Source organism: Pelodiscus sinensis, chromosome 19 (genome assembly GCF_052426305.1).
Source record: "Pelodiscus sinensis isolate ZL-2025 chromosome 19, ASM5242630v1, whole genome shotgun sequence".
Lineage (NCBI taxonomy): Eukaryota > Metazoa > Chordata > Testudines > Trionychidae > Pelodiscus > Pelodiscus sinensis.
In genome coordinates, this window is record NC_143070.1 from 19698425 (window position 1) to 19721822 (window position 23398).

Genomic DNA, 23398 nt, shown 5'->3' on the forward strand with positions numbered 1-23398 from the left:
TCTCTGCAAACAACTTGAGCTTATCAAAGGGGAGATCTTCCACTTTGGCCTGTAGATCCCTAGGTGTCCCTGCTGGTGCTAGCCATGAAACCCTTCTCATAGACACAGCAGTTGCTACAGAGCGGGCCACAATATCTGCAACGTCCATAGCAATCAGAAGGCCCGCCCTTGAGCACATGTAACCTTCCTGTATGATTGCTTGTAATGATGTTTTTGTCGGTTTCAGAAACGCTGTGTGCCATGTCTGTCGTTGGACAACAGTGCTGCATAGTTCGCAATGCGGAGGAGCAGTGTGGAAGATGAATAGACTTTTCTGCCAAAGATGTCAAGCTTCTTGGCATCCTTATCTACTCCCATGCTTTTCACCTATGGGTTCTTAGCTCTTTGCAGGGCTGCATCCACTACCAGTGAGTTTGGCTGGGGGTGGCTGAAGAGGAATTCTGATCCCTTCGATGGAACGAAGTACCTCTTTTCTACTCTTTTAGATGTTGGTGTGGTCGAAACTGGAGTATGCCAAATCTCTGAGGCTGACTCCAGAATTGCTTTGTCAATAAGCAAAGTGACTCTGGACTGTTGCCTAGGGTGGAAATTCTTTAACAGCTTGTATGGCTTAGTTTGGATTGCTGACAACTGAACGTCCGGTGATTCTGCAACCCTTTTAAACAGGTCTTGGAACTCGTGCATATCATCGGGGGGTGAGGTGTCCCCTATGAAGACGGCCTCATCGGGGGATGATGAAGAAAGGTCAGCCAGTGGAAGATCTTGTGGCTGCTCCTCAGTGTCCGTAATCCATCCCTCTTCTGGCTCAGATAATTGTGGTGGGAGCGATGGGATGTTAGGAGTTGGTCCCGGAGAAGGGGCCCTCTGCTGTGAATAGACAGGTGATGAGTGCTGTCTGCTAGAGGATAAGTGGCAGCAGCACAAATGAGAACATGAGCGTGATGTGCCATGGCTATAGGGAGTGCAGTAAGACCCATAACAGGTAATCGGAATACCCCGGTGATGATCTTCTAGAGGAATAAGAACTGTCGTGTCTGCTCCGATAGGATCTAGGCAGGGAGCATGTGGGAGACTGAGACCTATGAGGTAAGGTCTGGTGGTGAGGTGGACCATGTCTGTAGACATGAGTATGATGGGATCTCGAGTACCATCTTGGTGATGGAGGACTGTGCCGGTACCGAAGCTCAATCCCGGATTGAGATCTGCCGTGCGGCAAGTAATGGAGGAGAGGTGATGGAGAGGGTGCTGGTGAAAATACTGGCGATGGAGACAGCGAAGATATTCTCAGTGCTGATTTCCTAGCCACTTTTGTGGGGACTGAAGTAACGTTATGAGTAGCCTCAGCAGGAGGATGGTCATTATCATCTGTCACTAGTATTGGTGAATGTGAAGTGGATGAAGGAGGAGAACCCAGGGCCAGAGCCGGTACGGACACTGATGAAACGTGGCGGTCCTGCCATGGTGCCAAGGGCGGTGCCGTCTCTCGGGTCTTGTGAGGTGCCGGCTCCGGAGTTCTCCCAAGATGATCTCCAGGGTCCTGCATCGTTGTTGCCCCATGTCGATCTTTCGGTGCCGCCGGCGCCGCCTTAAGGGGGCTCGGTGCCAGTTGACTCGGGCTTCTTGGTGACATATTCGGTGCCGAGTTGTGTGATTCCTGCAGCTCCAAGAGCGGTGCCGTATCAGATGATGTGGAGAAAGTGTTTGCAAGCATTGAATACTGCTTGTAACTCAAGGAAACGTATGCGTTGCAAGGATCTTAATGGTGCCGTCTGCGGTGCCGATCGCTCCCATTCTGAGGATGCCGCCATTTTGTGCCCCGCCTTCGATGCGGATGACAGTGCCAGAACTGACGCTGAGCATACTAGTGGTGCAGGTGCTCCGGGGCTAGCCCATGCCCCGTCCCTAGGTGGGTGCCCAATAGTCCCCGAAGTGTTTGGCCGTTTGTCTCAGCTCAGCCTGGACCGTGGAATGGTGGATAAGGAATGGATAGGGGAAGCTTTTTTCTTTTTTGAGGCCAGCACCCCAGGAGATGACGCTCTACTTTTCTGTACTGGAGCTGGATCCTAAGGGGCTGCATCTGAAGCCTTATCAAAGAGTATTAATTTCAATCGCATGTCCCTGTTTCTGCATGCTCTGGCTGTTAACTTTGAACAATGTATGCACTTCTGTGGGACATGCGATTTCCCCAGGCAGCGAATACATGCGGCATGGCTGTCAGACGCCGGCATAGCATCTTTGCACTGGGAGCATTTCTTAAATCCTGGTGATTTGGGCATATTGGGTCCTAGGAAATGTCTTACAGAAAAAAACAACTATAACTGAATGAACAGTAAACAACTAACTACCTACCTAAACCGTAGGAGAATTTTTTTTCCAACTAACTACCTAAGAAATTATTATGCTGAAAACTAATTTTTAAAACTTTTCTTTATGGAGCAGCCATCTCTGTGAAGAGAAGGAACGGAGCTCTGCCAGCAACTGAGAACAGTTGAGAGGAACTGGAAAGGGGCCGGACTGCGCGACGTTAGAAAGGGCGCGAACAACACGTGATTGGAACTGCGCATGTGCGGCCCGGCCAACCATGGCTACTGAAAAGCCTCCGACCAGCGGTGCTGGGATGGACCCGTCACCTTGAGTGGAGCACCCACGGGGACCACTTGAAGAAGAACAGATTAACTCATGCTCTTGGAGCCAGCAAGGAGCCATGCAGTCAGGTGCATGCGCTCGATGTGCAGGTGGATCATTGTACCTCATTGTTGAGACAGTAAATTGAACAGCCTCAGTAGTCGTCGTGGCTGGGCCACTGACATTTTCGACAACTGTGTTAGCCACATTTGCTGGGGCCAAAAGGGTGCTATCAAAATTACTGTTTCCCCCTCCAATGTTATTTTCTCCAGCACCTTTGGAATGAGCAGGAGAGGAGGAAAGGCGTAGAGCAGTTGGTGATGATTCCAGTTGAGGAGGAAGGCATCCCCCAAGGAATTCATGCTGATGCCCACCCGTAGGCAATACTGATGGCACTTCCTGTTGTGACGGGTGTCAAAAAGGTCTATAACAGGAAAGCCCCAGAGATAGAATAGGTAGTGAACGACTTTGTTGTGCAACTCCCATTCATGTTGAGGAAGAAAGTGCCTGCTGAGGGTATCAGCAATAACAATGTCCTTGCTGGGAAGGTACAATGCGGTCAGGGTAATACCCTGCTGATTCGCCCAGTTCCACAAACGTAACGCTTCTGCACAGAGGAAGTGTGAACGTGCGCCTCCTTGCCTAAACACCGTGCATATGTTGTCCGTGAGAATCTGGATCATAAGGCCTCGGATGATGTGGAGAAAGTGTTTGCAAGCATTGAATACTGCTCGTAACTCAAGGAAACCTATGTGTTGCAAGGATTCTTGGGGCGTCGAGAGACCCTGAACTTGATGCTGCTGCAAATGGGCTCCCCAGCTGAGTAGGAACTGTCCTGTTTGTGCAATGTGTACTGGGCTTGTAAACAGTGAACAGCCAATGTTGAAGGCTGCACAGGTGGAGTCTCGCATGCCGGACCACACATGTGGTGGCTGTCATATGGCTCAGCAGCTGTAGACAGGTAAGTATGTGGGATCTGGGAGAAATTGAAAGAGTATGTACCAAACCCTGGATTAGTTGGAACCTCTTCATGAGTAAGTAGGCCCTTGTGGTCAGAGAATCGAGTCTTGTGCCACTGAATTCTAGATCGTAAGTCAGTGTCAAGGAGAACTTCTCAATGTTGATTATTAGCCCGGGAGTCTCGAACACCGGCACAGTAGTAGTAACTGCCCATGTAGCTTTATCTAGCGCGGGGGCCTTTATTACGCAATCGTCCAAATATGGAAAGATCATGATGTCGAGGTGACGAAGGTAAGCCACAACCACTGCCAGGGTGTTGAAAAAAACTCGTGGTGCTGCTGAAAGTCCGAAAGGTAACACTCGGTAATGGTAATTGGCTCCTACTACGAACCAAAGGAACTGCCTGTGGGCAGGATGTATTGTTGTATGAAAATAGGCGTCCTGGAGATCGAGGGACACAAACCAATCCCCTTTGTCAAGTGATGGGATGATAGAGGCTAACATGACCATCTTGAACTATTGTTTCCACAGGTGATGGTTGAGCCGTCGTAGGTCCAGGATAGGCCTTCAACTCCCTGTTTTCTTCTAGGTGAGGAAGTAACAAGAGTAAAAACCTCTCTCATGAAACTGAGTTGGCAACTTCTCCACTGCTCCTATGGTAAGCAAACAAGAGACCTCTTGTTGTAGAAGAGCCTCGTGAGAAGGGTCCTATAAAAAGGGACAGGGAAGGGAGGGGAGGGAGGAGGAATGGAATTGAAAGGGATGACGTATCCTGAAGCAACTATGTAGTGGACCCAACTGTCGGTGGTTATAGGAGACCAACCGAGTTGATAAGGTCTCAGGCGATGATGGAATAAACCTTGCATGTTGTCTGGAGCCTCCATCGAAGGGGTGGTACACAATCCCTCGATCAGCATGTCAAACCTGCTGTCGACCTTGCTGGTGGACGGGCGCTCTGTTAGGTTGTTGTCATTGCTTTTGCGGCCACTGTCTCGGCCTCTGTTGTTCATATGGTCTGGCTCAAGGTATTGCATAAGAGAAGGGCCTCTGTTTGCTATACGGCATGTATTTCTTGTGTCTACAGGGAGGTGTGTACGTCACTAGTGTTCACAAAGTCATGCTGGAATCCTTGCCTGGGTGGAATACCTGATCAGTTGACTGAGCAAAGAGTGACTGGTGATCTTCTACCTTGGTAAGGTAGGTCTTCTACCTTGTTTAGTAGATCTTTTGGGGCAGCAGCTTGATGTAACCAGGAAGCGTGATGCATGACTATGACAATAGCTGTGGCACACGCCGCTGAGTTGGCAGTGTCAAGAGCGATCTGCAATGCTGTTCGGGCTGTTGTGTATTACCACCTTTAGAAATTGACGCTTTGAGTCCGGTAAGTGTTCTAAAAGGAGAACTAATTTTGAATAATTGTCAAAATCGTGATTTGCAAGGGGAGCTGCATAATTACACATTCTCAGCACTGAAGTGGCGGAAGAGTACACTTTCCTGCCCAAGAGGTCAAGGTGTTTGGCCTCCTTGTCATTTGCGATATTTTTAGCCTGTGCTGTCTTGGACCTTTGTTGTGCGACATCCATGACAAGGGAATTGGGCTGGGGGTGAGCAAATAAGAACTCCATACCTTTCTGGCTTATGAAATATTTCTTATCCGATCGTTTACTGGTCAGCAAGGATGTAGCTAGAGTTTGCCAGATGTCGTTGGCAATTTCCAAAATGGCATCATCAAAGGGATGTGCCAACTTTGATTTCTAGGAAGGTTGCAAGTTCTTAAGTAAAGGAAGCCATTTTTGTTGAACATCCGTAGTTTGAATGTTCTGAGATTGAGCAATCCTCTTAAAGAGTTCTTGAAATTGCTTGTGGTCTTCAGTTGGAGATAAATTTCCAGGGAAAACTGCATCGTCTGGCAACAAAGATGAGTGGTGGGCAGGTGAATTAGGGCTCTGAGGTTCCTAATTTGGAGTGTGGTTGTCTTGCTCTTCTTCATGAGTTTGGATCGAGGCAGTGTCCTCTGCAGGAATTGGTGGAACTGTTAGAGGGTGGGATTCTAATGATGTAAGACGTAGAGACACCGGTCTACTGGGGCACGGGGATCGTGAATGCGGGTACCTCCTGTCAGATGAGGAATGACTTTCATGGTAGTAACGGTCATAATACCATGTGTGAGGATATGAGCCCGGTGAGCATCTCGGAGAATACTCCTCTTGTGTTCCATACCGATGTGAATATCCTGAGGGTCTTGAAGACCTTGGTGAAATAGACCTCATGGAATAGCGGGAGGGAGACCGAGAGTAATGCGCTTGATAATATCTTCGTGGTGGTGAGTGATGAGGAGACCTGTAGTAATGGTCCCTTGTTGATCTATAATGAGGAATGCAGTGATGGCTGCCAGTGTATGATGAGGTAGGTGACAAAGGTCCAGGAGAAAAAACAGCACAGTCTGGAGTGAGCGATGGTGTTCAGACCCGTCTTGACTTGTGTTGTGCCTTGGTCTGCATGGAGCAGTTGAGAGGGGAAGAAGGTGCTGTCTGCAGTGAGGTGAGTGGTAAAGAAACAGTCTCCATAGGCTAGCTGTAGCTCAGTTGAAGTAGGTGCCACAGGAGTAGTTAGTTGAGGGACCGGAGGAGGCAGTGTCGGTACTGAGGGCTGTGGCATTATGGTGCCTGCCTGTGGTGCCAATGCCAGTGTCGGCACCTCCAGCACTGAGGAAAGCGGAAGTACAGTTGCAGGCACCGCTGCTGTGGGTGCCGGCACAACTGCGCTCATCTGCGCATGTGCTGGATAAGCCAGTGCCAGGGCAGCCATTGCCATCTTCAAACTGGCTGTTGAAGCCGTTGCCAGTGCTGAGTCAGCTCACGGCCCTTTCACAGGTGCCGATACCAGGTTTTTGATGCGGGCAGAGTTTGGGGCTGATGAGCTGCGGCCCTTGCCCATCCTGTCAATGGGATGCGTCGGCAGAACGCCAGAAGTGCCCAGTCTGTCTCCGACACTCCCCCTCTCAAAGGGGTTAAAGGTCCTGGGCGGAGACTGTCCTGAGGCAGTGGAAGACGGCTCAGTCCTTTTAGAGATCTGAAGGGCTTTGTTAAATAAAAGCACCCTCAGCCTCAGCTCCCGGTCCCGCCTGGTATGGGCGGTCAACTTAGTGCAGTGACTGCACTGAAGAGGCACATGTCCCTGTCCAAGGTATTTTTTATACCGCGAGTGCCCATCCGATGCCAGCATGGCATCCTGGCACTGGGTGCATTTCTTAAAGCCAGGTGATCCTGGCATAGTCTTTATCTATTGACTGAAACTTAAAACTTGAACTATGATGAGAATTTTTTTTTAAATAGAACTGAAACTACCAAGAAAACAACTAAGCTAACTCTAATAAACAGTAAACTGAGAAAAACCCTATTTCTAAAGCTAATCTCCTCAGACAGGAGGGGGAGCTCGTCCTAACTCCATCTGATGGTTAAAAGGAAACTGACAAGACCATTCCGCGCTAAGCTGAGCGGTGCGAGGCAGCAGTTGCGCATGCACGGTCCGGTAGGGCTACTGCTACCAAAAATCCTCCAAAAAATGCTTTGCAGTGTCGAGACGAGCCCAGCACCTCGAGCGGAGCACGCTCGGGGACACTACTCGACAAAGAAGCACAAGTGACACCTGCTATAAAGAGACAGAAACTGGATTCTGAATGAGTTTAACTGATTACTCACCTGCGTGAGTGTTGCTGATGATTTCCCCTTCCTCACAGACTTGGAGATCTGGAACCCACAGCTCTTCCCCTTGCTCCACCCAGGCAATCACATGATCTTTGGAGACTGGAAATCCTGCATGGGGAGCAATTAATAAAATGCTGATCTTGTTCATTAAGGTCTGTGCCATTACTGCTTCCAAAACTAGGATCTGAGTAGCGCACTCAGAGAGGCTCCTTCCCCACCTTGAAGAGACTGGGCTCTGGGTGGTTCAAAATTCCATGACAAACCCACCTCAGCTTATTGCCCAGGGGAGCTGAGCGCTTTGCTGCACTCTTTAGGGTACAACTCAGTCTCCTTCATAGCCTGTTACATCCCCCCAGGGCAGGTCAGGAACACACCCCTCATAAGGTGAGTTCTAGTGAAGGCTTGAACCATAGGTATAGTTCAGATTGCAACTGCCAAATGGCAGGTCACTAGGATTTGGAGACAAAGGACCTAGCAGATCTCTAGCTCCCTAATGGCTCTGTCCATAATGCTCCTGGTTGGGGAGAGGGGGGATGAGCTTGCCCCACTCATTTGCTCAAATGCTCTACTAGAGCCAGAAGGAGGCAAAAAAAGTTGCCTAAGCAGCTAAGTGAACCCTTGGCTGGCTGCTTCAGGCTCTGCCTACGCTCCTGACTCCTAATCCCGACTGCCTGTGCGGGCCCTGCCAGCTGCCCACAACAGCTGCCATTCCTGCGGCCGGTCATGGTGGTTCCGGTCTGTGCTGCTTCTCTAGTGCTTGTGGCTGTTGCTCAGTTCCCCCTCTGCAGCCTCAGTTCTACTTTGCCAGCAGCAGCCTTTGTGTGGCTTCCCCGCCACACAGGCTTGTGGCAAGCCTGGCCTTCAATTTGGTGCCCTCCTTGGACTGCACAGAATTTACCCTTCATATGTTTGCATCTTGTGAGCGCATTCCTCACAGCTTTGGCCTTCCTCCTTCTTGGACCATCATTTAGTGTTTGGACAATCCCCTCATGATGATATAGAATTAAAATATGACCGTGTAGATCATTGGGCTACCACGGTTACATAACTGCAAGAAATCTTGTGCAAATGTGTCGTGTGCCATGTCAATGGGAATGTTCTGATATGATAACTATGATTATCTTGTTTAATTATGTCCCATCATTTTTTAACTAGAACAAGCTGGGCCTTGCAGAATGGTAGCACTGGGTACCAACTAACCAGGCAAGCACATTCCTGAGCGATGAGGACAGTAAACACACCAATCTCTGCAGTAACTGCAAACACACAGTCTTAAGAGATGGCTCAGGAACACATCAGAAGGGATGAAGGAATAATGGATATGGATGTTTTTGTTCAAATAAACAGGCAGAAGGCTAAGGGAGGTAGCAACACATGGAATGCAGCCTGCATCTTGTTTGTGTCAATATATGAGAGAAGTCACAGGAGAGGCATGTTTATGCTGGCTGAGGGGCAGCGTTCTAGTTGCTGACTGATCTGGTACCACTGTTGGGGTGGGACAAGTCTCACTGTTCCTGTGGCTGAGGAGCTGGAACTCTAGTAAGCTGCTCCCTTCATAATAAAACCTGGCTGAGTGACTTAGCCTCTGAATGGAGCCTGGGTCTTTCTTTAGTGACGACCCTGAGCTGAGCTGCATGGGCAAGCCGCATGCCCTGCCAGTGCCACTGGCATCAGAGCTGCAGGAAGATCCCCCTTGAGCAGCTGTAACGAAACTCGGTGGCACTAGCAGCAATTCAGAGGGCACTGCAGCCACTATGGAAAGCAAAATTATCACTCCCAGCAGCACCTGGGAACTCCAGTTGTAAATCAAGATTCCACTGTGCTATCGAGGTGTTCATATGGAGCTGAGCATCACCTCTCGTAAGTGTAGGTATCCTTCCCCAGCCCTGTGAAACAAGGACACACTATAATAGCTATTGCAGAGAGAGGCAACCACACACAGAGAGTCTAAGATATTTGACCAAAGTCACATAGAAAGTCTGTGACAAGGGTAGAGAACTGAACACAGGTCTCTTGAGGTTGAAGCCAGACATTTGCATAGGAAAAAAAGATCCCTACCCAAAGATATTGTATTCTAAAAAGACAAGACAGATTATATGATTATCTCCACTGCACACAGAGGCAAGTGAGCCCCAGAGAGAATAAAGCTGGATTTTTTAAAGGAAACCAGTCCATGCCTAAAATGTAAGGAGAGCTCTACTCATATTTATCTACTACAGAGCTACCCCCCACAGAACATTTGAGGAGCATGAAGTGCCTCATCTACCCTCCCTCAGCCCCAGCACCCAGCCCCTCTCACTGGCAGGAACCAGCATGTCACAGAGATCAGCCATAGGCAAAGAAGGACTCTGGGAACTGCACTCTCCTTCCAGGGGCTCAGCCCACTGGCACAAGTGGTACCCTGCAGGCATTAACAGCAGCCAGACCCAGACCCACAACTCTGGTACCTGCCATTCCTGCCTGGGACCTTCCACTGACACCTCCAGCTAAGGCACAACATGGGCAAGATAGTGGGGAAGCACATTAAGACATTGTCTGTGAGAAGAGCAGAACTATTGTTATGTCCCTCAATCTGCTTCCTGTGGGAGGGGGCATTGAGGGGGCAGTCTCTCACACACGAGCCAGGGAGCTTGCGAACAGGAGCTGTTAACAGGGAGTTTGGAGAGGGAGTTCTCCAGATAAAGGAGGAAGCTAATACAGGACCCTTAAGGGAAGTGGTCTGTCTGCAGTGTGGTTTGTGTTTTTCTTGCTGTGTGCTGAGCTTGTGTTTGGCGGAGTTTTTTTCCCCTTCCCATGCCTTCCCTCCTCATGGAGTGTGTGCTGTGGCTGGCAGGTGGAAGCCATGAGCTTCTAATCAGGTTTTGAAATCTAGAAACCTCTGCTCATTGGTTGAGCCTTAGTCAGGGGGACAGGCTATCAGGGAGTGAGCTTGAGAACAGGGAGTTTAGAGAGGGAGTTGGGAAAGGCGGGGGGAGATACACTCACTATTCTGCAACATCTTTTCACTACACTCCTGCCCTTCAAGGAAGCATTTAATAACGACTGAGGAATCTCTCAGAAGGAAGGCAGATATAGATGGTGATAGCTCTGTTGTTGTTACCTTCACATGCTGTGCCATGTTTGTTTTCCTCTCAGAAGAAAAAAGGGATTTCATCTGCACTAAGTGCAAGCTGGGCACCATTTTGGAAGAAAAAATTAGAGGACTGGAAGCCCAAGTATCAACCCTATGTGCTATCAGAGAGGATGAAGACTTCCTCGATAGAAGGAAGCGTGTAATCCTGCAAGCACAGCAGGCTGAAGAGCCAGTCCGGGCAGTACAAGACAAGGAAGAAAACTGGCAGCATGTAACCTCTAGAAGGAGAACCTCTAGTGGCACCGAACTCAGGTATCCCCCGTTCCTGTGGAGGTAAGTAACCGTTTTCAGGCTCTCCCCATAGGCACTAAGGTGGAGAATGCTTTGGCAGGAACTTCTCAGGAAAGAAATCAGAAGGGAACACCATCTACCGGAAGGCATGGGATGCGTAGTCCTAGGGATGGGGGTTACACAACCCCCAGAAGATGGGTGGTGGTGGTCAGGGACTCCCTCTTAAGAGGGACTGAGTCATCCATCTGCCACCCAGAACTGCTATCTCAAGAAGTGTGCTACTTACTGGGAGCTTGCACTCAGGATGTGATGGAGAGTCTTCAGAGAGTGATTAAACCTTCGGATCGCTACCCTTTCCTGCTTCTCCATGTTGGAACTAATGATACGGTCAAGACTGGGTCATAGCAGATTATGTAGCACTGGGAAGAAGGATCAAGGAATTTGAAGCACAAGTGATATTCTCGTCCATTCTTCCGGTTCAAGGAAAAGGTCCGAGTAGAGATTGTTGAACTGAGGAAGGAAATGCGTGGTTGTGTAGGTGGTGTCGCAGAGAGGGATTCGGTTTCTTCGAACATGGGACTCTGTTCCGGGCACAAGGATTATTAGGAAGAGATGGGATCCACCTAACCAAGAAGGGAAAGAGCATCTTCACGAGCAGGCTTGCAAACCTAGTGAGAAGGGCTTTAAACCAGGTTCGCTGGTAAGTGAGGAAGTCAGACGCTGGGAAGAATCACAAGGAGGAAAAGCAACAAAGGAGGACCCCTGGTTCGGATGGAAAAGGCAGGGCAATCAATTAGTTTATCTAAGGTGTTTGGACACCAATGCGAGAAGCCTGGGAAACAAACAGGAAGAATTAGAAGCCCTGGCCCAGTCGAAGAACTATGATTTGAATGGAATAACGGAGACATGATGGGATGACTCGCATGACTGGAGCACTGTCATGGAACGGAATAAACTGTTCAGGAAGAACAGGCGGGGGAGAAAAGGAGGAGGAGTTGCATTGTATGTAAGAGAGCAGTATGATTGCTTGGAGCACTAGTACTTAAGAGGGAGAAAAGACTGTTGAGAGTCTATGGGTTAAATTTAGAGGTGGAAGCACCAGGGGTGATGTTGTGGTTGGTGTCTGCTATAGACCCTCGGATCAGGTGGATGAGGTACACGAAGCTTTCTTTGGACAACTGAGAGAAGATTACAGATAGTAGGCCCTGGTTCTCGTGGGCAACTTTAATTACCCTGACATCTGTTGGGAGACCAATATGTCAGTACACAGACAATCCAGGAAGTTTTTGGAGAATGTTGGGGATAATTTATTGGTACAAGTGCTGAAGAAACCGACCAGGGGCCATTCACAGCTTTATCTGCTGCTCACAAATGGAGGAACTACTGGGGGAAGTAGAGGTGGGTGGCAAGCTGGGAAGCAGTGATCATGAGATGGTAGATTTCAGGATCCTGACAAGAGGAAGAAAGGAAAGTAGTAAAATACACACCCTGGACTTCAGAAGAGCAGACTTTGACTCCCTCACAGAACTGATGGGCAGGATTCCCTGAAATGCAAACATGAAGGGGAAAGGAGTCCAGAAGAGCTGGTAGTATTTTAAAGAAGCCTGATTAAAGACACAGGAAAAAATCATCCCGATGTGCAGCAAGAAAAGCAAATATGTTAGGCGACCAGACTGGCATACCAGGGACGTCTTTGGTGAGCTTAAACACAAAAAAGAAGCTTACAAGAAGTGGAAACTTGGACAGATGACTAGGGAAGAATATAAATATATGGCTCAAGAATGCAGGGGAGTTATCGGAATTGCAGCTGGCAAGGAATGTGATGGGGAACAAGAAAGGTTTCTACAGGCATATTAGCAATAAAAGGGTGATCAGAGAGAGTGTGGGGCCCTTACTGGATGAAGGAGGTAATCTAGTGACAGATGATGTGGGAAAAGCTGAAGTACTCAATGCTCAGCTCCCAGACAAATGCACTAGGCAACACAGTATGGGAAGAAGGTGGACGGCCCTTGGTGGGGAAAGAACAAGTTAGGAACTATTTAGAAAAGCTAAATATACACAAATCCATGGGCCTGGATTTAATGCATCCAAGGGTACTGAGGGAGTTGGTATATGTCATTGTGGAGCCTTTGGCCATTATCTTTGAAAACGTATGGAGATCGAGAGAGATCCTGGATGGCTGGAAAAAGGCAAATGTTGTACCCATCTTTTAAAAGGGGAAGAAGGACAATCCAAGGAACTACAGACCAATCAACCTTACCTCAGTCCCCAGAAAAATCATGGAGGGGATCCTCAAGGAATCCATTTTGAAGCACATGGAAGAGGGCAAAGTGATCAGGAATAGTGAACATGGATTCACAAAGGGTAAGTCGTGCCTGACCAATCTGATTAGCTTCTATGATGAGGTACCTGGCTCTGTGGAGATGGGAAAGTCAGTGGATGTGATATAACTTGACATTAGCAAAGCTTTTGATACCGTCTCCCACAATATTCTTTCTAGCAAGTTAAGAGAATATGGATTGGATAAACGGACTATAAGATGGATAGAAAGCTCACTAGACTGTTGGGCCCAATAAGTAGTGATCAACGGCTCGATGTCAGGTTGGCGGTCAGTTTCTAGCGGAATGCCCCAAAGATTGGTTCTGGGACCGTTTGTTCAACATCTTTATTAATGGCCTGGATAAGGGGACGAATTGTACCCTCAGCAAGTCTGCAGATGATACTAAGCTAGGGGGAGAGGTAGATACGCTGGAGGGCAGGGATAGGGTCCAAAGTGACCTGGACAGATTAGAGGATTGAGCCAAAAGAAATCTGATGAGGTTCAACAAGGACAAGTGTAGAGTCCTACACTTGGGATGGAAGAGTCCCAAGCCTTGTTATAGGCTGGGGACCAACTGGCTAAGTAGCAGTTCTGCAGAAAAGGACCTGGGGATTACAGTGAATGAGAAGCTGAATATGAGTCAACAATGTGCCTTGTAGCCAAGAAGGCTAATGGCATATTAGGGTGCATTAGGAGGAGCATTGCTAGGAGATTCAGATAAGTGATTATTCCCCTTTATTCAGCTCTGGTGAGGCCACATCTAAGTTCTGGGCCGCCAACTATAAAAAGGATGTGGACACATTGGAACGGGTTCAGCAGAGAGAGACCAAAATGATTAGGGGGTGAATGACCTATAAGGAGACTGAGGGATTTGGGTTTGTTTAGCCTGCAGAAGAGAAGAGTGAAGGGGGACTTGATAGCAGCCTTCAACTTCCTGAAGGGAAGTTCCAAAGAGGATGGAGACAGGGACGGATGGCAGAACAAGGAGCAATGGTCTCAAGTTACAGTGAGGGAGGTCTAGGTTGGATATTAGGAAAAATTATTTCACGAGGAGGGTGATGAAGCACTTGAATTGGTTACCTAGGGAGGTGGTGGAAACTCCCATCCCTAGAGGTTTTTAAGCCTCGGCTTGACAAAGCCCTGGCTGAGTTGATTTAGTTGGGATTGGTCCTGCCTTGGGCAGGGGGCTGGACTTGATGACCTTCTGAGGTCCCTTCCAGCTCTATGATTCTATGATTTTTGGGATGGATACTCCTGACATTGGGAGGCAGGGGGCAATAATGGACCCTGAACCAAGCCCAACCCAGCTGCTCCAGAGCCCACCCAGGTTCTGATACCCCCGGGGACAGGAATCCTTACCCAGCCAGCTCACAGCCTCATAATTCTCCTGCATCACATCCCAGTAGAGTGCTCTCTGACCCGGGTCCAGCAGAGCCCATTCCTCCTCAGAGAAATACACAGCTACCTCCTTGAAGGTCACTGGCTCCACCACAGCCATTTCCTTTCTATGGCTCTTCAGGCCATGGGCTGAGCTGAAGCAAGACATGGGTGTTCTGAAGTCTGTCAGGAGAAGAAGGGCAATTGGAAACATTTTGCAAGGGGCTTTAATCCTTTCTACACACCCCATTCCGCCAAGATTTCATTCCTGTTGAAATCCATGCTATATTCTAGGTCAGGGGTCGGCAACTTTTCTGAACTGGTGCGCCAAGATTTGACTTATTCATGGATCTGTGTTCCGGGGAAAAGTGGGGGATGGGTGCAGGCTGGGTACGGTGAATATATTTTCTGAATCAGCTGCATGTAGGGAGAACGGTTTAATTTAAGTTATTAAACAGATTAAGTGTTTTAACTTTCTCATGTTAATTTATCAAACTACATTTTAAATAAAGTAAAATATTATGTTCAACACAAAAGGTTTCAATGTTTTATGGCAGGTGTGGGGATCCTAATTGGGTCAGAGTTACTGACCCACAGAAAAATCAGCTGGGGACCACACAAGTGAGGAGAAAAACACTCCTCCAAAAACCCCCAACCCTCAATGATTTTGCCCGCAGCTGAGACACCTAACCCTTCTAGCATTCCATCTCCCCTCCTCCAACATCTTCCATCTGTTCTAGCCTTGTTCCCCTCAGCCCCATGATTCCCCTCCCTGTAGCCTGATCCCCCAGCATCACCCCATCCTCCCTCAGTACAATCCTTCCCCTTTCCATCCTGCTCCTGCATTCTCCTTCACCTCCCTTCTGCCCCCCACATCCCTGTTTTCCTCAGTGCACTCACAGGCATAGCAGCAGCACTGGGACTTGCAGCCCTGGGGAGCAGCACTGGGGCAAGGAGGGGCTGGGAAAGGGGATGGGGGACAGTCACTTCCCAGTCCAGCCTAGCCCTTTACCCAGGGTTCACCCCTAACTTGTAAGCTGCGGCTCCAGGTGCAGCAGGGCTCTGAGAAAGGGGCTCCCTGCCCCCACTCCTGAGCTCACGGGGAGCAGCAGCGTGCAACCTGGGCCCCGGCTCAACATGTGTGACTGACCACCCAGCCCTGATCTGCCCAAATATATGTGTACGCCCACATCTTGAATACTGTGTACAGATGTGGTCTCCTCACCTCAAAAAAGATATTTTGGCCTTGGAAAGGGTTCAGAAAAGGGCAACTAAAATGATTAGGGGTTTGGAACGGGTCCCATATGAGGAGAGGTTAAAGCGACTGGGACTTTTCAGTTTAGAAAAGAGAAGACTGAAGGGGGATATGATAGAGGTCTATAAAATCATGAGTGGTGTGGAGAGGGCTGATAAATAAAAGTTATTTATTAGTTCCCTAAATAGAAGAACTAGAGGACACCAAATGAAATTAATGGGTAGCAGGTTTAAAACTAATAAAAGAAAGTTCTTCTTCACACAGCATGTAGTCAACCTGTGGAACTCCTTGCCAGAGGAGGCTGTGAAGGCTAGGACTATAATAGAGTTTAAAGAGAAGCTAGATAATTTCATGGAGGTTAGGTCCATAAAAGACTATTAGCCAGGGGATAAAATGGTGTCCTTGGCCTCTGTCTGTCAGAGGCTGGAGAGGGATGGCAGGAGACAAATCGCTTGATCATTGTCTTCGGTCAACCCTCTCTGGGGCACCTGGTGCTGGCCACTGTCGGTAGACAGGATACTGGGCTAGATGGACCTTTGGTCTGACCCAGTACGGCCGTTCTTATGTTCTTATGCCCTGCCCCCTCCTGAAGCAGGAGGTAGATCCTGTAGTGGGAGAAAGAGGGGTTTACCCCTTTAGATCCAGGGTGGGCAAAAGGGCCTCCACGGGCTGGATCCGGCCTGGCAAGCGGGTGGATCCGGCCCATGGAGGCCCTGCTGCTCTGCTGCCCCACGGCCAGTTAGAGTCTTGGGGCGAGAGAGTGTGCGAAGCCTCCTCCCATCCTGCCAGAAGCATGTGGCGCTTTGAAGTGCCATGCGCTGCTTGCAGGATGGAAGCAGAGCAGAGAAGGCTTTGCGCGCTCCCCCACCCCCAGGCCAATAAGGGCCTGGGGGTGAGGGAGCTGTGTGAAGCTTCTTTTGCTTTGCTCCAGCCCTGCGAGGAGCCCGTGGCACTTCAAAGTGTCACATGCTCCTCACAGGGCGGGTGGAGGCTTCCCACATTCTCCCATCCCCAGGCCTCTTCCAGGGCATGGGTGGCTAGTGGGAAGGGGGGGCAAAGGGGCTCCCCCACCCCTAGACCACTCATGGTCTGGGGGTGGGGCCCTTCCCATTTAGACCCCACCCCTTCCTGGGTGGCCCTGGGCTACTTCAAAAATTTTTGAAGTGGCTCCTGGGCAAAAATTATTGCCCACCTGTCTTAGATTCCGGAAGCTGCTTGGCGAGGCCAGGCAGGGGCATCCCCAAGGACGCATGTGTGCCTCTCCTGCCCACCTGCCTTCCACCAAGGAGTCAGAGCTGGTGCTCCAGTCTGCAGCTGCACGGCTGAGGCTCAAGTCACAGTACAGGCTTGGGAATGGCTGAGCTTTCGCGTGCCACAAAAAATTGGCTTACATGTCGCTTATGGCATGCATGTCACATGCTGCCAACCTCTGGATATTCCATTAACAGCACAGACAAGTAAGATCTCAAATCCATATTCATTTCTCTCAATACTTGGCTTGAGTTTCAACATTACTGTGCCTGCAACAATGGGATTTGGTTCTGAGCACCCAATGTTTCTGATAAACAAGCCTCATGTTCACCTGTCTGAATATGGATGCAGATGTTTAAGTTTAGGCTGCTGTATTTAAAGCCCCTCGTCCAGTGGTCCCCAACCTTTTGGGGCTGCCGGGCACCTGGGGGCGGGGCAGTGCGCGCGCTGGGCGCCCAGGGCGCCCAGGGCGCAAGAATGGCTCGGGCCAGCCCTGGTCACTAGGTGGGTGCACATAAATGCCCCGGCAGGCGCCATGGCACCTGCGGGCACCACAGCACCTGCGGGCACCACGTTGGGGACCACTGCCCTAGTCTTCCTCCATTTATTTGCAGCACAGACTTAGACCCTCTCATCAAGACTAAACCAACAGAGATTAAATGAAGTCAAGGAGACCATTCAGATATTTAATATTAAACACGTGCTGAATGTTTACAGGATGAGTTCCTAAGAATCAGAGATTCACAGCATCAGGTGAGATCATTATTTCATGTACTCTGGTCTCATCAGGGTCACAAGCCACTGTATTTAATCTTGTTACCCCAGGACAAACATATTCCCTAAAGCATATTTTCCAGAAAGTCGTCAAGCTTTGCTTTAAAAACCTCAAGAGATGGAGAATCCACCAGTTCTTCATTCATTTGATCACAATTAATCATCCTCCTTAATATACATTTGTGCTTCCTTTCTAGTCTGTATTTGTCTGGCTTCGGCTTCCAGTGATTGGTTTTCACTGAGCTGCATCTACTAGACTGAGGAGCTCCTGGGATGCAGCAATTTCTCTCAATGAACAGACTTCTATATTGGAAGTCAGTCAGCTTTCAGCCTATTTAAAAAAACAATATATTTAAACTGAACAGAGTAAACATTGAAATGGCTCAGATTTAAGGTGCTGCAACTTGTGCTCTGTAACTACACAACTTTAGCATCATACCACAGAGACAAACCCTTCATAATGTGCTAATGGGAAATGGAGTAAAAACCTACATTAATTCCTTTAGTCTGAAATGTTTTAACTGCCTTTCCATAATAGCTACACATATGGGGGGCTGCAGACATTCAGAGGCAAATGCCCATGATAGCAAAATAGTATCATTAGCTTTACAATCAGTATCAGAGCTCTCATACTATTAATATTTAACTTCGCATCTGAGTCAGTATAGAAATTGTAAACAAACTCCAAAATAATTGTATCACCGGATTAGAGTGAGACAGCTGAATTTGTAGAAGGGTGGCTACTTTTAAATCTATGATTGAATATGCAAGGAGTTACCACACACAAATCTATTAGAGAATGTTTTAACCTTCCTGAAACAAAATACAGGACTATGTAGCACTTTAAAGACTAACAAGATGGTTTATTAGATGATGAGCTTTCGTGGGCCAGACCCACTTCCTCAGATCAAATAGATTAAACCATCTTGTTAGTCTTTAAAGTGCTACATAGTCCTGTATTTTGTTTCAGCTACACCAGACTAACACGGCTACATTTCTATCATTAACCTTCCTGGATATTCAATAATGGATTTTAAAGTAGCCATTCTTCTACAATCCCGAAGTGGAACACATTTGCAAACTCCTTTTAAGCTCTAAGCCAAGGGTGGGGAACCTCAGGCCTGGGGGCCAGATGCGGTGGCCCCCAGCTTGCCTGGATCCGCCCCCCCCTCCGAGTCTCAGGGCTCCTCCGAATATTAGGAAGCCCACAATGGTGCTTTAGCCCCCTGTGAGGCTGGAGCACACAAAATCTACCAGCCTGGACCCCTCAAGGCTCTGCTGTGTGAAGAGAATGTGACAGGTGTCTTTTTACTTCTCAGTTGGGGGCCACATCAGTTGTTTTGCTTGTCTTTTGCTTCTCATTTCCCAACTGATTCTTCTGTAGGTCAGCAGCCCCCAACCCAAAAAGGTTTCCCACTTCTGCTGTTAGCATACACAGAAACCCATTAGGGACTCTTTTAGACCCCAAGACTAGGTCTGACCATTACAGCATTTGGAAGGGACTGTATCACTGCTTCGAATCCCATTTAGCAGGCAAATCCATCTTATCAGGCAGAGAAGAGCTTCCTTGTCCAGTCCTTGGGGGATACTGTGCCATTTTCATCACAGTTCTAGGAAGTGGCTCTGAAATGCCCCATCCTGGAACTGGGAAACAATACATTTGCTCCCACACACAATTTTTGCAAGCACTGTAGAGGGTTCCCTACCCCCTCCACAATTATTTCCATCTCCTGTACTCCTTTCCTATCATGGGGTTTCCCCTTGCCACTGGCTGGCAGGGCCTAGGTCCTGTTCTAAACTCCACTACCTTCCCTGATTTTGTACCTTGGTCCTTCTCCTGGCCCTGTTGCCAGCTGTGTGATGCACTAATGTGGCCAGTTTTGCCCTGAACAGACCCTCTCCATCCCTACCTCCAGTGGTTGCCCAGCTGCTCCCCGGGCAAGGCCACATGACAAGCAGATGCCCCATGTGCCGGCGTGGGAGCCAAGGCTATGGTGCAGCTATCCCTACTGGGAAGCAACACTGTGGCTCTGGCTCCAGTTCCAGCAACCGCCACACAACCCATCCTGGCTGCAGTTCTAGATACAAAGGGGTTAGATTAAATTCTTGCTGAAGACACTACTCTATTTTCAGTCTGACATTATTTCACCCCCTCTTCCACAAGACACATAGGATTGGGTTTTTTTTTTGTCTATGTACATATGTACATATTCACATTCTGTTGTTTTTGCATTAACTTCTAGAAAGGAGTACTATATTAAACAGGCAGAGCATAATAGATAACAGATTTTGGAGTAGTCACAGAAACTGATTTTCATCATTTTTAACCTAACTTCCATTTGCACTCAGATTAATAGTTTGGTAATAGTTCCAAGTCCTCTAGTTTTAAATAGTTTTCCAAGATATGCAGGAGACAAAATGATACAGTTGGACATGTTATAACACATTGGTGTATAAGCAGATGGTAGAGAAGTGTATATAAAGTGGGGATGTAATAGTGTAGTCGATTAACTGATAAGCAAAAGCTTATAGGTTAATGTGACTACAAGCACTCCGCCCTTCCCCCGCCAGTAATTTTTTTAACAGGTCGGCCAGCAACCCAGCTTGGTCCCGCTTTGCATTGGGTCCTGGACCTATCCCCACTACAGCTCTGCATTTAAAGTGTATTAGGAGCCAGGCAGGCAGGGTGCCTGGCTCAGTTCCAGCTTGTGTGGAGTCTGGGAGCTCAGACCCCTCCCCTCCAGACAGGGGCTGCCTAGAGACGATAGAATAGTTGACTAACTGAGGTTAATCCAGCACTTAGATAAGGTGTGATCTAATACTTTTGTTAGTCTCTAAGGTGCTCCTTTGTTTTTTTTAAAATTTGTCCTAGTAATGTGAGTATAAACCTGTGAGTCAGGGATTCGTAAGTCCTATTCCAAATTCTAACTTTCTCTGTGCTCTTATCACACTTATCACCTCCCTGCCTCTGAAACAAAATACAGGATTATGTAGCACTTTAAAGACTAACAAAATGATTTATTAGATGATGAGCTTCCGTGGGCCAGACCCACTTCCTCAGATCAAATAGTGGAAGAAAATAGTCACAACCATATATACCAAAGGATACAATTTAAAAAAAATCTATTTGATCTGAGGAAGTGGGTCTGGCCCACGAAAGCTCATCATCTAATAAACCATCTTGTTAGTCTTTAAAGTGCTACATAGTCCTGTATTTTGTTTCAGCTACCCCAGACTAACACGGCTACATTTCTATCACTACTACCTGCCTCTGTTCCCCTTTCTGTACTTGTGCACCCAACAGAATATTTCTCCATTACAATTTGCCAAGGACGCTGGCGAGGAGCGAGCGGGGGTTGTGTGAATGGGTCTGACAAACAGGGCTGGACGGGAAATTCTTTTTATTGTGGGACAATCCTGCCCCAAGGAGGAGGGTGGAAGAGCCCGGCCCGTGTGCGCAGGGTCGCGCTCCGCGGGAGGGAAAACAGCGGCGGGTCCCTGTAGCGGGCGGGAGCCGGGCCGGGCAGAGGCGCGGGGCGGACGCTCCAGCGGGCCGCGGACAATTCTCGCCGCAGCGAGTTTCTGCGTGTTCGGTTCCCCGGGAAACGAGCGTGTCCAGCCCCGCCCCCCCATGAACGCACAAGAGCGGGGCACCAGCGCGTGCGCACTCCGCTCCCCGGCAATCTGGGCGGGACGCAGCCCCCACTGCCCGCCCGCGAGGTATCTTATCTGACCCCCCCACACTCACTCCCCCTATTCCGGTCTGCCCCGCCCCCACCGACGCTCCCCCTATTCCGGTGCCCCCAGGCGACTCCCCGCCTCACCCCAGCTCTTCCGGCCCCTCTAGTCCCGCCGGCGGCGGCTGCAGCAGCGAATAAGGACACAACGGCGCCTCCAGAGCGCGCGACGCATGCGCAGTGACCACAGCGGAGGCGGCTGCCCAGCTTCAGGCGGTGTCAGACGCTGCAAGGGGATCTGCCTAGCCGCATGGATCTGCCCAGGGCCTAAGGCGCATGCGCAGGAGCACTGCCAAGACTCCCTGCACTCCCCGGGCTGCTAAAAGGAGCCGCGCGCAGCAGGGGAAGAGCGGAGTCTGCAGGGGCGGTAACGGGCTCGCCTGGAAGAGCAAGCGTCTGAGGGGGGCAGAAGAGGAGCTCGCGGGGAGACGCTGCTAACCCTTGTGCGCGGCGGGGTAAAAGTTACCTGCTGAGTAGTCAAAGGCAGAGCTGGGGGACCATTGAGGAGGAGGGTTATTTCTCCTCCCAAGACAGGGGCGGCTCTGCTCTGAAAGCTACTGCTGGGCTAATTCATTGTCCCTGCAAACCCTGTGGGGAGGTGACTGGATGCTGGAAAGCAGCCATATGCAGCCTATGACACATTTTGGCTGTGTCTAGATTGGCATGATTTTCCAGAAATGCTTTTAATGGAAAACTTTTCCGTTAAAAGCATTTTTGGAAAAGAGCATCTAGATTGGCACGGACGCTTTTCCGCAAAAGCACTTTTTGCGGAAAAGAATCTGTGGCCAATCTAGACAAGCTTTTGGGCAAAAAAGCCCCGATAGCCATTTTTGCGATCGAGGCTTTTTTGTGCAAAACAAATCTCAGCTGTCTACACTGGCCCTTTTGCACAAAAGTTTTGCACAAAAGGGACTTTTCCCCGAACAGGAGCAACATAGTATTTCCACAAAAAGCACTGATTTCTTACAGTAGGAAGTCAGTGCTTTTGCGGAAATTCAAGCAGCCAGTGTAGACTGCTGGCAAGTTTTTCCAGAAAAGCGACTGATTTTCTGGAAAAACTGGCCAGTCTAGACACAGCTGTTGAGTATTTAAAAGCCTCCTGTCAGTTTCTGTGTCAACCTAAAAGTCTCATCAGATTGGCCAGACCAGGTCAGAGCAAAGGTCCATCCAGCCTAGTGGCCTGTCTGCCCACAGTGGCTAATGCCAGGTGCTCCAGAGGGAGAGAGCCATAGGCATGCGTGCAGGGTGTGCCCAGGCACACCTTCATGTCTTGGCTGGCTAGCCCAAGCCATTTTTGTGCTCTGGGCCCCACCCGGCCTGGCAGCACCGCATGGCCCAGCATGAGGTGCCCGGGAATGCTCCCGCCCAGCACGGCAGCCCTTGAGGCACCCAGGAGCGTGCCCACCCAGCATGGTAGCACGGCACAGTGCCCTTGAAGCGCCTGGGAGTGCCCCTGCCCAGCCTAGCAGCATGGCATGGTGCCCCTGAGGTGCCCAGGAGTGCCGCTGCCCGGCCCAGCAGCACAGCGTGGTGCCCCTGAGGCACCCGGGAGTGCCCCCACCTGGCCCGTCAGCACAGTGTGCCTCCCCTGAGGTGCCCGGGAGCACCCCTGCCCGGCTTGGCAGCATGTCGCGGTGCCCCTGAGGCGCCCAGGGCTAGGGCCTGGCCGGCTGTCAGCCAACGGTCAGGGCAGTGTGTGTGTGTATGCTTCCGAGAAAAGGTTTAACGTCCGTGTCTTTACTGCTAGGACCGGGGTCCCGTCGCAGAGGGTGGCCAGCAGGCCAACAGACGCCCCGTTATATAGGAAGAGCTTATTACACCTTAGATTTTAACTGCTAGAACACAGGGGTTCCTTCGCAGTGGGCAGCCTGGGAAAGGCTGGAAAGGTGCCCCAACGGATCTTGTCACCTGGGAGTGACACAGATCCAAACACCCAAGCTCTCTCTATGTCTGTCCCTTTATGACCGGCTGAAGTTCTTTTAAATTGTGCTTGGTTCTGTTACAGCAACTGAAGGAGTCAGGTTAAAG

General features: G+C 49.4%; 1 protein-coding gene across 1 annotated transcript in view; it reads right to left on the bottom strand.

Moving 5' to 3' along the window:
• LOC142818214 (uncharacterized) overlaps positions 1-21621 on the bottom strand; it is a 43056-nt gene extending 21435 nt beyond the window's left edge. Inside the window, exons 1-3 of the mRNA XM_075912884.2 lie at positions 21458-21621; positions 14336-14536; positions 7287-7400 (exon numbers count right to left, since the gene is read on the bottom strand). Of these exons, the coding sequence (XP_075768999.2) occupies positions 7287-7400; positions 14336-14522 (301 nt within the window). The 5' untranslated portion in view covers positions 14523-14536; positions 21458-21621. The remainder of the gene's footprint in view (positions 1-7286; positions 7401-14335; positions 14537-21457) is intronic.
• Positions 21622-23398: the final 1777 nt, after the last annotated feature.